Raw genomic sequence first — 13,722 nt, 5'->3', positions numbered from 1 at the left:
TAGTTCTTGGTATGAGCTTTCGTGTGCATGCACCTTCTCACTATATAGAAGGATCTGGCAACTTCTGTTTCAGTGTATCTGAAGAAGTGTGCATGCACACGAAAGCTCATACCAAGAACTAACTTAGTTGGTCTTTAAGGTGCTACTGTAAGGAATTTTTTTATTTTGATGTATGTAGTGGTACAGTTAAATTCTCACCAGAAATTCCATAGAATTTCAAATTATTTAGTTGTAGTCATCTGCCAACTGGTAAAAATGTTGTATGTAAGGTTTATATAATATTGTATATAAGGTATGCCAATTTTAAATGGATGTTGTATTTTAGTTTAACCAAACACATTCTGTTTCATCCTATCAGTGTTCACAGCAGTATTCTCAATATGCTTCTCTTGTTCAGAAAATTGAAAATTGCTAAGAACTAACCCCTAGTATTTTCAGAACTGTTACATATCTGATAGAACTATGGCTTCCCCAGTGTTACCTGAATAATGATTTTCTTCTAGGAAAGGGTGAACTAAAGTGGCTTGAAATTATAATACTCTTTTGTAGGACAACTTGAAATTCGTATTAACCCGGAACAATGGGAAGACTATAAACCTGAAACTCAAACTGAAACTGAAAGCGGTAAAAAAAAAGAAGATAAACCACACGAATCCTGGGACAGTAGGCTGACCATGTTTCAGAAATTAATTGTGGTGAAGTGCTTTATGGAAGAAAAGGTAAGCCATGTCTATTAACAATTCAAGGCACTATCTTAGAGGTGATGCTGCTATGTAGTCAATGTCCCGTCAGAAATGCAGTTTGCAAGAGAGGGAAGAGCTCAGCTGCCTCATTCTCAACAATGAGCAATCATATGGGAAATACGGCCTGTACCTGCCTCCCTCTAGGTGCGTGACTAATTGTGGCTGTGACTCTAGAATAGGACATAGAGACATAGGAAGATGCCTTATACAGAGTCAATCTATTGGTCCATCTAGCTCAGTATTATCAACATTCGCTGGGCAATAGCTCTCCAGGGTTTCAGGCTGAGTTCCCAGCCCTACCTGGCGATGCCAAAAATCAAAGATGGGGAAATTTTGCACTCAAGGCCTGTACTGTACCACTGAGCTATGGCAAGGTAAGACAAGATTAGGTTTTGACTTACATTGGTCATAACTGTGCCACTGAATTCAGCATGCATATCTCAAAAGCTAGGATGATAATTATCCAACCTTTCTAACTATTAACAGTTAAGATAGGCAGACTGGGAGAGTTCCATGGTCACCATGAAATCCTGAGCATAGATGTTGCAGTTACCCAAGACCACATTCCTAGTTTCCTCCAACACAACACTGGCAACAACCTCAGCCAGGAAGGCCCGTGGGAAGCATATAAAGGGTCAACATAGATCAGGGGTCGGTAAGGTTTACCTCGCCTGGGCCGGTTCACTCCAGCAGAGATCCCTCTGTGGGCCAGATTGCGCGTGCATCTGAGCATGCGTGCCCGCAATTTTTGGCGTCTGCGCAGATGCAATTTCCTGCACCGTGGAAGCGAGTCCCCATGCTGCACTGCGCCGGTTTAGCACAGTGTGCGGGGACTTGCCGAGCAGGCGACTTGGTTCGGGAGCCGGTTAAACGACCCCCGTGGGCTGCTTGTGGCCCATGGGCCTTAGGTTGCCTACCGCTGCCATAGATTCTAACAGTTGGTTCTTTTCAGTGGTCCAGTGTTCGCTACATGCAGTACCTAAAAACAACTAATTCTGGACTGTAAAATACAAACACAGGCCTTTTCAGTTTAGCTAGGCTAGAGGTTTTCAACCTTTTTGAGTCCATGGCTCCCTTGACCAGCTACATTCTTTTTGTGGCTCCCCTGTGGGGAAATGCGCTGTACTCCTCAAAAGCCCAGATATGTTATCCCTTGTCTGCAGATCCGGCAGCCCCTCACCCCTTTTCAAACATCCTCCCTTGTGGAGTGTTCCCTCAGCCCTCTCTCCTCTCCTTGGGAGTCCACTGGGCACCACCGCCCCGGCCTCTGAGCTTTCCCCACTGCCCTAAAGAGAGAGGTGCCTCCTCACACTGCCCCATAGGAGCCTGGGAAGAGGATGCCCCCAGCAACAGAGGTCGGCTCAAGGTGAACGTGAGGCCAGTCTTGGGAGGCAGCAGTGGGCGCTGCTGGGCCTGCATGGTGGAAAAGCTCCCTTTCAGCACCTGTTTCCAGGCAGGCCTGCTTGCCTGGCCTCCCTCACCCTCTTGCTTTCTTACTCAGAGGATGCCGCAGCTCCTGGCAACCATCACGCCCTGGCCAGCCCCAGAGGCACCATTTGCCTGGGGAGCTTGTAGCCAGGGCTTCTGCAACAAACAGCTGTGCAAGCCTTTGGGAGGCAGAGACGTGAGAGCGCATCAGAGGAGGAAGGGAAGGAAAGAGGGATGGAGGCCAGTGTTGCCTGCGGCACTCCTGACCATCTTTCAAGTTACCCCAGGATGCCTCTGAGCTAGGCCATAGACTCAAAACAAAGTGGAATCACCAAAATGATATGATATTATTATTTTCTCTATCACTTGTATGTAACAGAAGCCCTGATACAACATAGTAATGTATTATGCAAAATATTATTTTTAATGTGTTTGTGGGAGGAGATGGGGGGTGAAGGTTTATTGGTTTGTAGGGAGTGGTCCCTCTTGTTTTATTTTGTATTTTGTGTTCTTATCTTGCATTTTTATGTTGTGAACTACACTGAGATCTACAGACGAAGGGTGGTATACAAATGTAATAAACAAAATGAACGAATGAAGTAAATGAAATCAGTTCTTTTTTTAATCCCTGCATTTGTAAAACGGCTGTTTTAACATTTATAGATTGTTTCTGCACTTACTGAATTTGTAATAGAGAACCTTGGGAAACAATTCATAGAGAATCCCCCAGTTGATCTGGCAACTCTTTATCAAGATATGTCTCCTTCCACACCACTGGTGTTCATCTTAAGTACAGGCTCTGACCCCATGGGGGCTTTCCAGAGGTTTGCAAAAGAACGGGGATATTCAGAAAGGTATAGATTATATATTTTTATTATATGCACTATTTGATTTCCATATGATGAAACATTTGGGTATGATCTCTCTAAGTTTTATCAATGATTCTGTTCTAATAGATACAAAAATATACATTGTAAAGGATAAGGCAGTTTCTCAAGTAACCTGGTCCTGAGCTGTATAGGCTAGTACCAACACCTTAAACTCAGCCTGGTTGCAGCGTATCAGGCAATGTCAGTCCTGAAAGCAGAGTGTTATATCCTGGTAGTAATTTGCCTCTACAAACAACCTAGCTACCACTTTCTGCATCAAGGGTAGCCCCACATAGACTGCATTACAGTAATCCAACTGTGGTAATAATAGGAATAGTAATATTTATTTATTTATTTCTTTATTTATTTATACATGCATGCATACATACCCCGCCCATCTGGATGGGTTTCCCCAGCCACTCTGGGCGGCTTCCAACAGAATATTAAAATACATAGTCTATTAAACATTAAAAGCTTCCCTAAACAGGGCTGCCTTCAGATGTCTTCTAAAATATGGTAGTTTTTCTCTTTGACATCTGGTGGGAGGGCGTTCCACAGGGCGGGTGTCACTACCAAGAAGGCCCTGTGCCTGATTCCCTTTAGCTTTGCTTCTCACAGTGAGGGAACCGCCAGAAGGCCCTTAGCGCTGGACCTCAGTGTCCGAGCAGAACGATGGGGGTAGAGACGCTCCTTCAGCTTTACTGAGCCGAGGCCGTTTAGGGCTTTAAAGGTCAGCACCAACACTTTGAATTGTGCTCAGAAACATACTGGTTTGGCTACATCAGTTGTTTCCCCCCACTTAGAAAGTTGGGGAGATGAGGGGATGTGTCACTATTACAACCAGGCTGACACTGTCTTTTTAGCTGCACTGTTGTGGTCTCATTGCCCCACAGAGCAACAGGGGGCAAATTTCCTTCCCTGACATGATTGAAGAGCACACATTGTGGTATTCTTTTGTCATACCTGGGAACCACAAAAGTCTGTCCTCCTCTCTTGAATCAACAAGGTCTAATGGGATTTTAGAAATAACATGTACACTGCTTTAAAGAAGCCTTGGCCTTCTTTAGGTATCAGAGTTTCCAGTTTTCACATGGTAATGACATGAGAGCTACCATAGATTTATGCTCTTTTTCTTCTTCTTTTTAAATATGCCAGCAATATTTGAACAGAAGTTTACTTGACAATGAAAAGTCACATCTCTAGCCCAATGGATTTTTCACTGTAAAATTTTGTAGCTGTTCCTATCAGTAGAGGAGGCAGTTTGCATAGAAATGTCATAATAATAATCATTTACAAAAATTACTGGTAACTTAAACTTTCAACCAGGAAGGAATGTATTTACCAAAACTGATTTTGAAAAGAGGTATAACTAAAATGCTGGGGGAGTAGCAATATACTTGCATTTGACATCAATCCATATATGAATGCTCATTATATTTGAAGGTGGAGCTCTTTTTATTTGGAGGCCTAAGTAATAGATACAGCACTAGACATAAAATGTCTGAACTATTTCGCAATGCAGTCCGAACACATTTGCTTAGAAGTAAGCATTTTTGAGTTGTCTACCCACGCAACTCAAAAAGTGTGCATAGGTTATCTAAATAATATATGCAAACTGCATGTAATTTGAATACCAACAAAATATATTCTGTCTTTCAGAGTGCAGTCCATTTCATTAGGGCAAGGTCAAGGACCTATTGCAGAAAGAATGATTAAGGATGCATTGAAATCGGGAAATTGGGTGTTTCTTCAGAACTGTCACCTTGCCGTTTCATGGATGTTAGCTATGGAAGAGCTTATAAAAACTTTTACAGAGCCAAGTATGTTCCCCCCCTTTTTTTTGTTTCAGGCATGCTATATACCTCAAAGAGATGAAGCCATTTTAGGACTTTAACAAAAAAAGGGGGGGTTGTAGTTTTTTTTAATAGCTTATAAAACGAGTGTCCTTATTTTGGGTTTTGTGGTACTCATTCACTTTTAATCATCATCTTTATCATTTTAAAAACTGTTCTCATGCATTATCTTCATTATTCTTACAACAATTCTTTTAAGTGGGCCACCATTAGTTATCCCCACATTGTGAATTAATTAGATCCCGCTTAACATAACCTGCTGAAATGAAATGGAATCGGTGAGAAAACTGTTAGATAGTGCCCATAACATTTAAAACACTGGTTTTAATTTGGGAAAGTTTAGGGCTTCACTTTATTCTGAAACGTAATTTGCCTTAAACCGTTGTGTGACTAAAATGTTTTGTTTTTCAGATGTCTCTATCCATGAAAGCTTCAGACTCTATTTGAGTTCCATGCCATGTGCTATCTTCCCTGTCACTGTCCTTCAGAATTCTGTCAAGGTAGTATGTTTTGAAAAAAAATTAGTAAAATGGGAAATGCAAATCCAGAATAAACAACACCCAAACATTGTGGAGTTGTACTCATTGAGTTAGTTAGTTAGTCAGTTAGTTGTCTCCAAATTTGGGAAATAAGGAACACAGTAAAGGTAAAGTGACCCCTGACCGTTAGGTCCATTCATGGCCGACTCTGGGGTTGCAGCGCTCATCTCGCTTTATTGGCCAAGGGAGCCAGCATACAGCTTCCAGGTCACGTGCCCAGCATGACTAAGCCACTTCTGGAGAACCAGAGCAGCCCACAGAAATGCCGTTTACCTTCCCGCTGGATCTACTTGCACTTTGACGTGCTTTTGAACTGCTAGGTTGGCAGGAGCAGGGACCGAGCAACGGGAGCTCACCCCATCGCGGGGATTCGATCTTCGCGGGGACTACTGATCTTCTGATCGGCAAGTCCTAGGCTCTGTGGTTTAACCCACAGCAGGAGACCTAAAATAACTGCTATAACCTCCATGTGTGTAGTCAGATCAGCTTTAGGCATCTGCTTCCTTGACACCTAGTTATTTGCTTGTTTGTTAAAAAAATAACATAACGGGGGGGAAACAAAAGTACGGAAAAACAGACCCTGTACAGGTTAAATTGTGATAGAGGAGGAGACAAGAGAGGAAAGAGAGGAAGAAAGAGGCAAAGATGGCAGGGAATGAATTTGCACAATTGAGTTATGCAAACTTAGGCTGCATTTTGGTTAATGGTGAGGACTAAAGGGAGAACGGGGGCATCATATAGGTAGGTGTCCTGGAATGGGGTTTGAGGTACAGGCCAGTAAGCGGCAGTGGGTATATTGGAATAGGAGGCTACTTTTCCATGCAGTTTTGTCTTTGCTATCTCTTCCTTGCTCTTGGAATTATATCCCCAGCTTTCTTTCTTACATTTATATGCCACCTTTTGTCTGAGGAGCTCAAGGCTCTAGGTACACGGTGCTGGTCCTTTCCATTTCTAGCCTCACAAAAACCCTGTGAGGTATGTTAGGCTGAGAAGCAGTGTGCATTTGAAGTTGAACCCCATATGTTAATGCTTTTTGAAGCATTCTGAATTTGTTGGAGAGACAATCTTTAATAATAATAATAATTAATAATCTTATTTATATCCCGCCCTCCCCAGCTGAAGCCGGGCTCAGGGCAGCTAACAATCAAATAATCAAACAATCAAATAATCCAACATTCTAAAAACATTTCATTATAAAAATTAATTAAAATCAAATTAATGGCAACCATTAAGCAAAATTCTGTGCAGGTTGCCAGAGGAGGGAGTCAGGCTGCGCCCTGACCAAAGGCCTGGTGGAACAACTCTGTCTTGCAGGCCCTGTGGAAAGATGTCAGGTCCTGCAGGGCCTTAGTCTCTTGTGACAGAGCGTTCCACCAGATTGGAGCCACAGCCGAGAAAGCCCTGGCTCTAGTTGAGGCCAGCCTAACCTCTCTGTGGCCTGGGACCTTCAGGATGTTTTTATTTGCAGACTGTAGGTTCCTCTGTGGGGCATACCAGGTGAGGTGGTCCCGTAGGTACGAGGGTCCTAGGCCGTATAGGGCTTTAAAGGTTAAAACCAGCACCTTAAACCTGATCCTGTACTCCACCGGGAGCCAGTGCAGCTGGTATAGTACCGGATGAATGTGATCTCATAGCGAAGACCCCATAAGGAGTCTCGCCGCGGCATTCTGCACCTGCTGGAGTTTCTGGGTCAGTCTCAAGGGCAGCCCCACGTAGAACGAGTTACAATAATCCAGTCTGGAGGTGACCATCGCGTGGATCACAGTGGCTAGGTCAGGGCAAGAGAGATAAGGGGCCAACTGCTTAGCTTGGCGGAGATGAAAAAATGCCGCCTTTGTTATAGCTGTAATCTGCGCCTCCATAGAGAGGGAGGTATTGAAGATTACACCCAAACTCTTAACGGACGGTGCTGGCACCAATTGCACCCCCGCAAGAGATGGGAGTTGTCCCCTCAATCCCATATCGTCCCGCCCCAGCCAGAGGACCTCTGTATTCGAAGGATTTAACTTCAACCGGCTCCCATGTAACCATCCAGCCACAGCTTCCAAACATCTGATCAGTGTGTCTGGGGCCGAGTCAGGATGGCCATCCATCAACAGCTAGAGTTGGGTGTCATCGGCATACTGATGGCAACCCAGCCCAAAACTCCGGACAAGCTGGGCGAGGGGGCGCATAAAGATGTTAAAAAGCATCGGGGAGAGTATCGCACCCTGAGGCACTCCACACACCATGGAGTGGCGCGATGACAATTCCCCCCCAAGCGCCACCCTCTGTCCCCGACCAGAGAGAAACGAGTGCAGCCATTGAAGTACTGTGCCCTGGATCCCCACGTCGGCAAGGCGGTGGTCCAGGAGTTCGTGATCGACCATGTCGAAGGCTGCTGACAGGTCTAGAAGAATCAGCAGCCCCGACCCGCCTCGATCCAGCTGCCTACGGAGATCATCTGTTAGGGCGACCAGAGCCGTCTCGGTCCCATGACCAGCGCGGAAGCCGGACTGGAATGGATCCAGAGCCGATGTTTCATCCAGAAACCTACCAAGCTGTTCAGCAACCTCTCTCTCAATCACCTTTATTGCGGTCAAAGACCAGACAGGTTGGGGAGACCTGCATCCCATGAGAAAAGTTCCATTCAATTACTTCTTTTTCTTCTGCATTACTTTAGTATTATATCCACATGATTTTGCAGAAAATTTGTCTTGCCATGAACTGTACCACCTCTACTGATTTTAATAACGCTACCTGTGGCTACAATTGGTTTCTACTCGTTAAAGCAGTTTTCCAATAACCCAATATCTAGGAGCTTAAAAATATAATTTCCAAATAAAACCCATAGGAGTTGTTCTGTAGTATCAATTCTTACTTACTTGCATTATTCTACTTGCATATATATTGGTTGCTTCTCCTCCCCCCCCCCCCTTGCATAAGATGATTTCTATTTTCTTTGCTCTAAATTTCCTTATTGTCATAACATAGAGTTCCATTTCCATATATTTCCTGGGGTAAGCAATCAGTGCATTAATGTGGTTAAAAGCTGTGAGCCGCCTTCTGAATATAAAATACAGTTTGCATGCAGATAGCTGCTAATTCATAAATTAAACGTGACAACACAGTGAGGAACTAGAAGGCAAACCTATATAGCTCAGTCCTATATCTGTGCAAGTAAATATTTGTAACTATTTCTTCATGGCAGGATTACAAACTGTAATGTTATCCTAGGATTGCAAGAATATTTGCTGTGGGCCAGTTTATCAGTGCAGATGTTTAGCAGTCAGTCTAGTAACTATATAACAATACATTTATTTATATTTGTATGTATTCAGGTAACCAATGAACCCCCGAAAGGTCTGCGAGCAAACATCAGACGAGCATTCACAGAAATGACATCTTCGTTTTTTGAAGAAAATATCCTGGGGAAAACCTGGAGAAAAATAATTTTTGGCATTTGTTTCTTCCATGCTATCATTCAGGTACCTCTTATTATTTTAAGAATATGAAAAAGGGCAGCAGCAACAACAGCTTCAGTAGCTGTTACGCTGTTCAGAAAACGTATCCCCTCTCTCTTTCTCCCTCTCCACAAATTTGTATTCTGCCTTTCTTCCACATTGCTGTGAGTAGCAGCACAGATAGGGGCTATCCCATTTTTATCACAGTCTTAAGGTCTAGGCATGAGTTTCTTATATGAATATTTTAATTAGTTATTTTTAATTATTGGAAATTTAAAGGAGCAAATATTATCAAATGTTTCTGAGGACAGAAAATACAATTCCTGTTTGCTGTGTTTACAGCAGTAGATGATCATCTTTATTGCTTTAATTTAATCCAAAGGACATATTGCTGTTGAGGAGAGGGAAATGTGCTGTCCAATTACTCTGTGCCCCACATGTAAGAAGGGAGAATCAGGAGAGCCTCCCCCCCCCCCGCAAACTTCTCATTTGTCTCTCCTAGAGTTTATTCTGCGTCCTTTGTTTCACATTTTGTAAATCACAGAACTAAGGACAGAGGTAGATGGGGTTATCTGGGGCTACACCCAAGTTTCCTGTACTGAAATAAAACAACCTGTAAATTTTGCATTTTTGCTGAAGTGTGCACTAAAATATTGCAGAAATGTACAGATTTTAGACCAGAACAGTCTGGAAAAGTTAGAAGTTCCATTTCTAATGCATTTGTAATAGTCTCACTTGTGAAAAGGCTCCTTTTGAATTCTAAAGCAGTTGAATCAGAAGTGGATATCAGTGAAACACAATTATGCCTCAGTTTATCTTGATTACGTCCAAAGAACTTCGCTTTGGAAACATGGATGTTTCTAATTTTGAAATATAGATGCCTCCCCTTAGTAGTAGCGTTGAGATATTATACATACTTGAGAATTGGTGTAGGTCTCAGTAAATGCAATAGAACTCCATTCATTTAATGGAGCTTTGAATTAATGTACTGTACAGTGTTTTTGATTAGTAAAATCCTGTAGAAGAGTCAATGTTTACTGAGAAGCTAGTGTTTACATCTAACTATTATACCAGGTTTCCCACAGCTTGCTCTGCTTTGTGAGGATTCCTGAGCAATTCAGAAACAACAGCTTCCCCAAAAGTCACAGAGCCAAGGAAGAACAACCCTAACCAAGACTTTCCACACACCCACTCAACTCTGTAAAAACTGGTTGATTTCCTGACCTATGGACATTACTAGTTAGTCCTCCCAGATTTCCAAAACACTTGCTATACACTGCTGGTATCTAAAAGCCCTGCCTTTCAGCTTGGTCTCCAGATCCACAAGGATCCTTAATGGCGCATATCTCAGATGCAAACTAGGTGCAGTAAAAAAATAAAATAAAATCCTGAGTAAGGAATAATTATATTCATTACATTTTCCAAAACCATAGGAGCCCTTCTCTTGGTTAATTTCCTAGAACATGTGTGTCCTACCTGACAGAATGATCTCAGTTTAACAGGATCAATGAATGAATGAAATAATCCATGAAATGGCACTCAGTAGGAAACTAGCCAAACTAAACAGAAGGAGGCAAATAATTGCTACACTAAAAAGACACCCGTGCTCTGGTTTCTCTTCAGAATGTACACATCTTCTGCCTTTTACGATAAAAAAAATCCACAAAAACCGCATCGTGAAGTTCAGAGGACCCTGATCAAACCTAATTTAATCTCTTTGCTATCTCTTAATCTTCAAGGAGAGGAAGAAATTTGGACCTCTTGGTTGGAACATTTGTTATGAATTTAATGACAGTGACAGAGAATGCGCCTTATTGAACCTCAATCTTTATTGTCAAGAGGGGAAGGTGCCCTGGGATGCCCTCATATATATAACAGGTACAGTATTTTGCCAGTTTAATAACATCTGTGATATTATTGCATATCCATGCACACATTATTCCACAGTAAATGGGTGGATGGTGGTTAACAGATTGAGACTGAATCCCAACAAAACACAAGTGCTGTTTCTGATCTTCCACATGGAACCCATTTTTCCTGAGCCACATTCTCCAATTTTATGTCTGTTTTATGTATCTTGCTATCCACATCTGATCAGCATGCATACCTTCCTTGACCACAAGGAGTTTGAGTTGACACTCTTTTTAAGAATGTGTTAAGAAGAAGTTGAGAATTTGTGAAGAGTCAGGCACGGTGGAATATGTATTAAGTTTAGAATGTATGTTTAAAACATACAGAATCCTGTTTATAATAGTTTAGGCAGTGCAAATTTCCTTTTAGGATAGTGATTTTATTTCACTAAAGTTAAAACTGCATTTTGTATACATTACAGTGTTTTACTTACCGTACTATTTGGTTTCTACAAATGCTGTTTAAAATGGGGTTGAATTATCTCTGTGATAAAGCACTAACATTTAAAGCGAGCTTTAAATGTCATGCTTGTTTATTCATTTTTGTTTGGTTTTACATTTTTTGCCAGTAGTTACCCGTGTCACAGGATAAATCGTCTCACTTGTTATAAACAGCAAATGTTCTATTTGTCTGTGCTGTGTTCTACCAAGCTGAAGAGTAGAATTACTGCAAATTCTTTGAGCTGAATGCAAGTGCTTTCAGGGTTGCTTGCTAAGTGAAGGCTATTCAGTGGGCACAAATTGCAACTGAAAGTACTCTGTCAGTATGAGTTGTGAAGATTTGTGCATTCACCCATGTCTGTCAAACACTTAGTTACAGCTAATTTGTTTTATTTCAGTGGCGGTCTCACTGAGATTCCTTCTCAGCTTTGTAGGACCAACTATTTTTACTAAGTTGTTTATTATATTTATACCTTACTGCATGGCTCATTGGACCCTAGACCAGTGATTCCCAATTGGTGATCCACAGACCCTGGAGGACCACATAACCCACTCAGGGGGTCCGTGACACCATTCACATAACAAAAACTATCATAGAGATATCAAAATTTCCAAAAGTAGGGGATCCATGGCTTGGTTTTTGAAAAGCATGTGGTCCGCAGTACTTAGCTAACTGAGAACCACTTGTTGTTGTTGCTTAGTCGTTCATTTGTGTCTGCCTCTTCGTGACCCCCTGGACCAGAGCACGCCAGGCACTCCTGTTTTCCACTGCCTCCCGCAGTTTGGTCAAACTCATGTTCGTAGCTTCGAGAACACTGTCCAAACATCTCGTCTTCTGTCGTCCCCTTCTCCTTGTGCCCTCCATCTTTCCCAACATCAGGGTCTTTTCCAGAGAGTCTTCTCTTCTCATGAGGTGGCCAAAGTATTGGAGCCTCAGCTTCAGGACCTGTCCTTCCAGTGAGCACTCAGGGCTGAATTCCTTAAGAATGGATAGGTTTGATCTTCTTGCAGTCCATGGGACTCTCAAGAGTCTCCTCCAGCACCATAATTCAAAAGCATCATTTCTTCAGCGATCAGCCTTTCTTATGGTACAGCTCTCACTTCCATACATCACTACTGGGAAAACCATAGCTTTAACTATACAGACCTTTGTTGGCAAAGTGATGTCTCTGTTTTTTAAGATGCTGTCTAGGTTTGTCATTGCTTTTCTCCCAAGAAGCAGGCGTCTTTTAATTACCACTACCCCAGACCAAAGTGGCTTGCAACAAAAATGACAGCAGCCATGATGTTAGCAACAATGAATCCATTGCAAAGTTGAACGCAAAGTTGAAAATGTCTACAGTTAGAATTGGACTTGGCAATTAAAATCCACCTCCAGACCATTTTAAAAATAGTAAACAGCAGCAGATAAAATACTCTTAATTCAGTTATGCACAATCACTTCCCTCATCTGGATACCTATGGAATCAAGGACATTTTTACCATTCACTATTTCTGAATTAAGAACATGTTGACTAGTTTTGAGGAAGTGAGGAGAGGTGGCCTGGAGAGCTTCCTGCAGGACAGAAGGACCTATGGTTCTACTTGGCTAGTCCTGAGTTTGTTTACTCAGTATGGCTATTTGAATTCCATAGCTCCAAAACAGTCACAGAAAACATCATACTTGGTCTGCACTGAAGAAAACCTGAATTGCATGAGCTTCTCTGTCTCTTCCATTTCATCAGCTGTTGAAATTTTGCTCCCCACAACAGCTCTAAATTTGACTTTGAGATGCTACTGTCATCACACTCAATTCCAGCCAATACAATTTTTGTTTCTTTTCTCACTATATTATGCAGGGACTGTGAAATCCCTGCTATAACCACAAAGGTCTCATTTTACTGCATTACTATCCTCTGTACATAAAAATTAGTTCCCTTAATCCAGCTTCTTAATATCTGGAAACAAAGGTATGACATACACAAAATGTCAGGAGACATTATCTTATTTGAACAGAGCTGGTCAGTAAAACATTATCCTTGGGAGCTATTAATTATTCTTGCCTGGATTGAATTAAATAATGCATATCATCTGTTCCTAAAGGGATTAAATGCTTGCTTATCTCTTCAAAATAAGTATATTAGATACCAGTTCAAACAAACTCAGAAGATATCAAAGCTCGTTTCACAGTAGCTTTCTCAAGGTAGAAAGAATTTTATCCAGAAAGCAAAATTTCACAATAGCAGTCCTCCATCAGTAGCCATTTTCAAACCCTTCAGGTTTAACCTGCATTCCTTCCAGCAGACAGATATCCTAACAATTTTACAGTAGATTTATTCTGCCAACTGAAAAGTACAATTTTTTCAGACTGATCTTTCTGCCATTTGAGTTATTTTTAAGGAAGTTCACCAAAAAATCAGCACTTCTGACATGGGTTAACATACGTCCAGGTTTTCCTGGACATTTTCACGGTTTCCGGAAATTCTGCCCAGATGCTATTAGTGCTGGACAAATCCT

The 13,722-nt window shown here is 41.9% G+C and overlaps 1 protein-coding gene across 2 annotated transcripts in view; it reads left to right on the top strand.

Moving 5' to 3' along the window:
- DNAH6 (dynein axonemal heavy chain 6) overlaps window positions 1–13,722 on the top strand; it is a 137,696-nt gene that overhangs the window by 93,867 nt on the left and 30,107 nt on the right. For both annotated transcript variants that reach the window (XM_081175972.1, XM_081175973.1), the window contains 6 exons: window positions 550–719; window positions 2,835–3,025; window positions 4,700–4,860; window positions 5,305–5,393; window positions 8,753–8,899; window positions 10,615–10,753. In XM_081175972.1, the coding sequence (XP_081032098.1) occupies window positions 550–719; window positions 2,835–3,025; window positions 4,700–4,860; window positions 5,305–5,393; window positions 8,753–8,899; window positions 10,615–10,753 (897 nt within the window). The remainder of the gene's footprint in view (window positions 1–549; window positions 720–2,834; window positions 3,026–4,699; window positions 4,861–5,304; window positions 5,394–8,752; window positions 8,900–10,614; window positions 10,754–13,722) is intronic.

This window comes from Podarcis bocagei, assembly GCF_964188305.1.
Source record: "Podarcis bocagei genome assembly, chromosome: 17".
NCBI classification, from domain to species: domain Eukaryota; kingdom Metazoa; phylum Chordata; class Lepidosauria; order Squamata; family Lacertidae; genus Podarcis; species Podarcis bocagei.
Note: the sequence above shows the minus strand (reverse complement) of the source record. Positions and strands in the feature narration are given on the sequence as shown.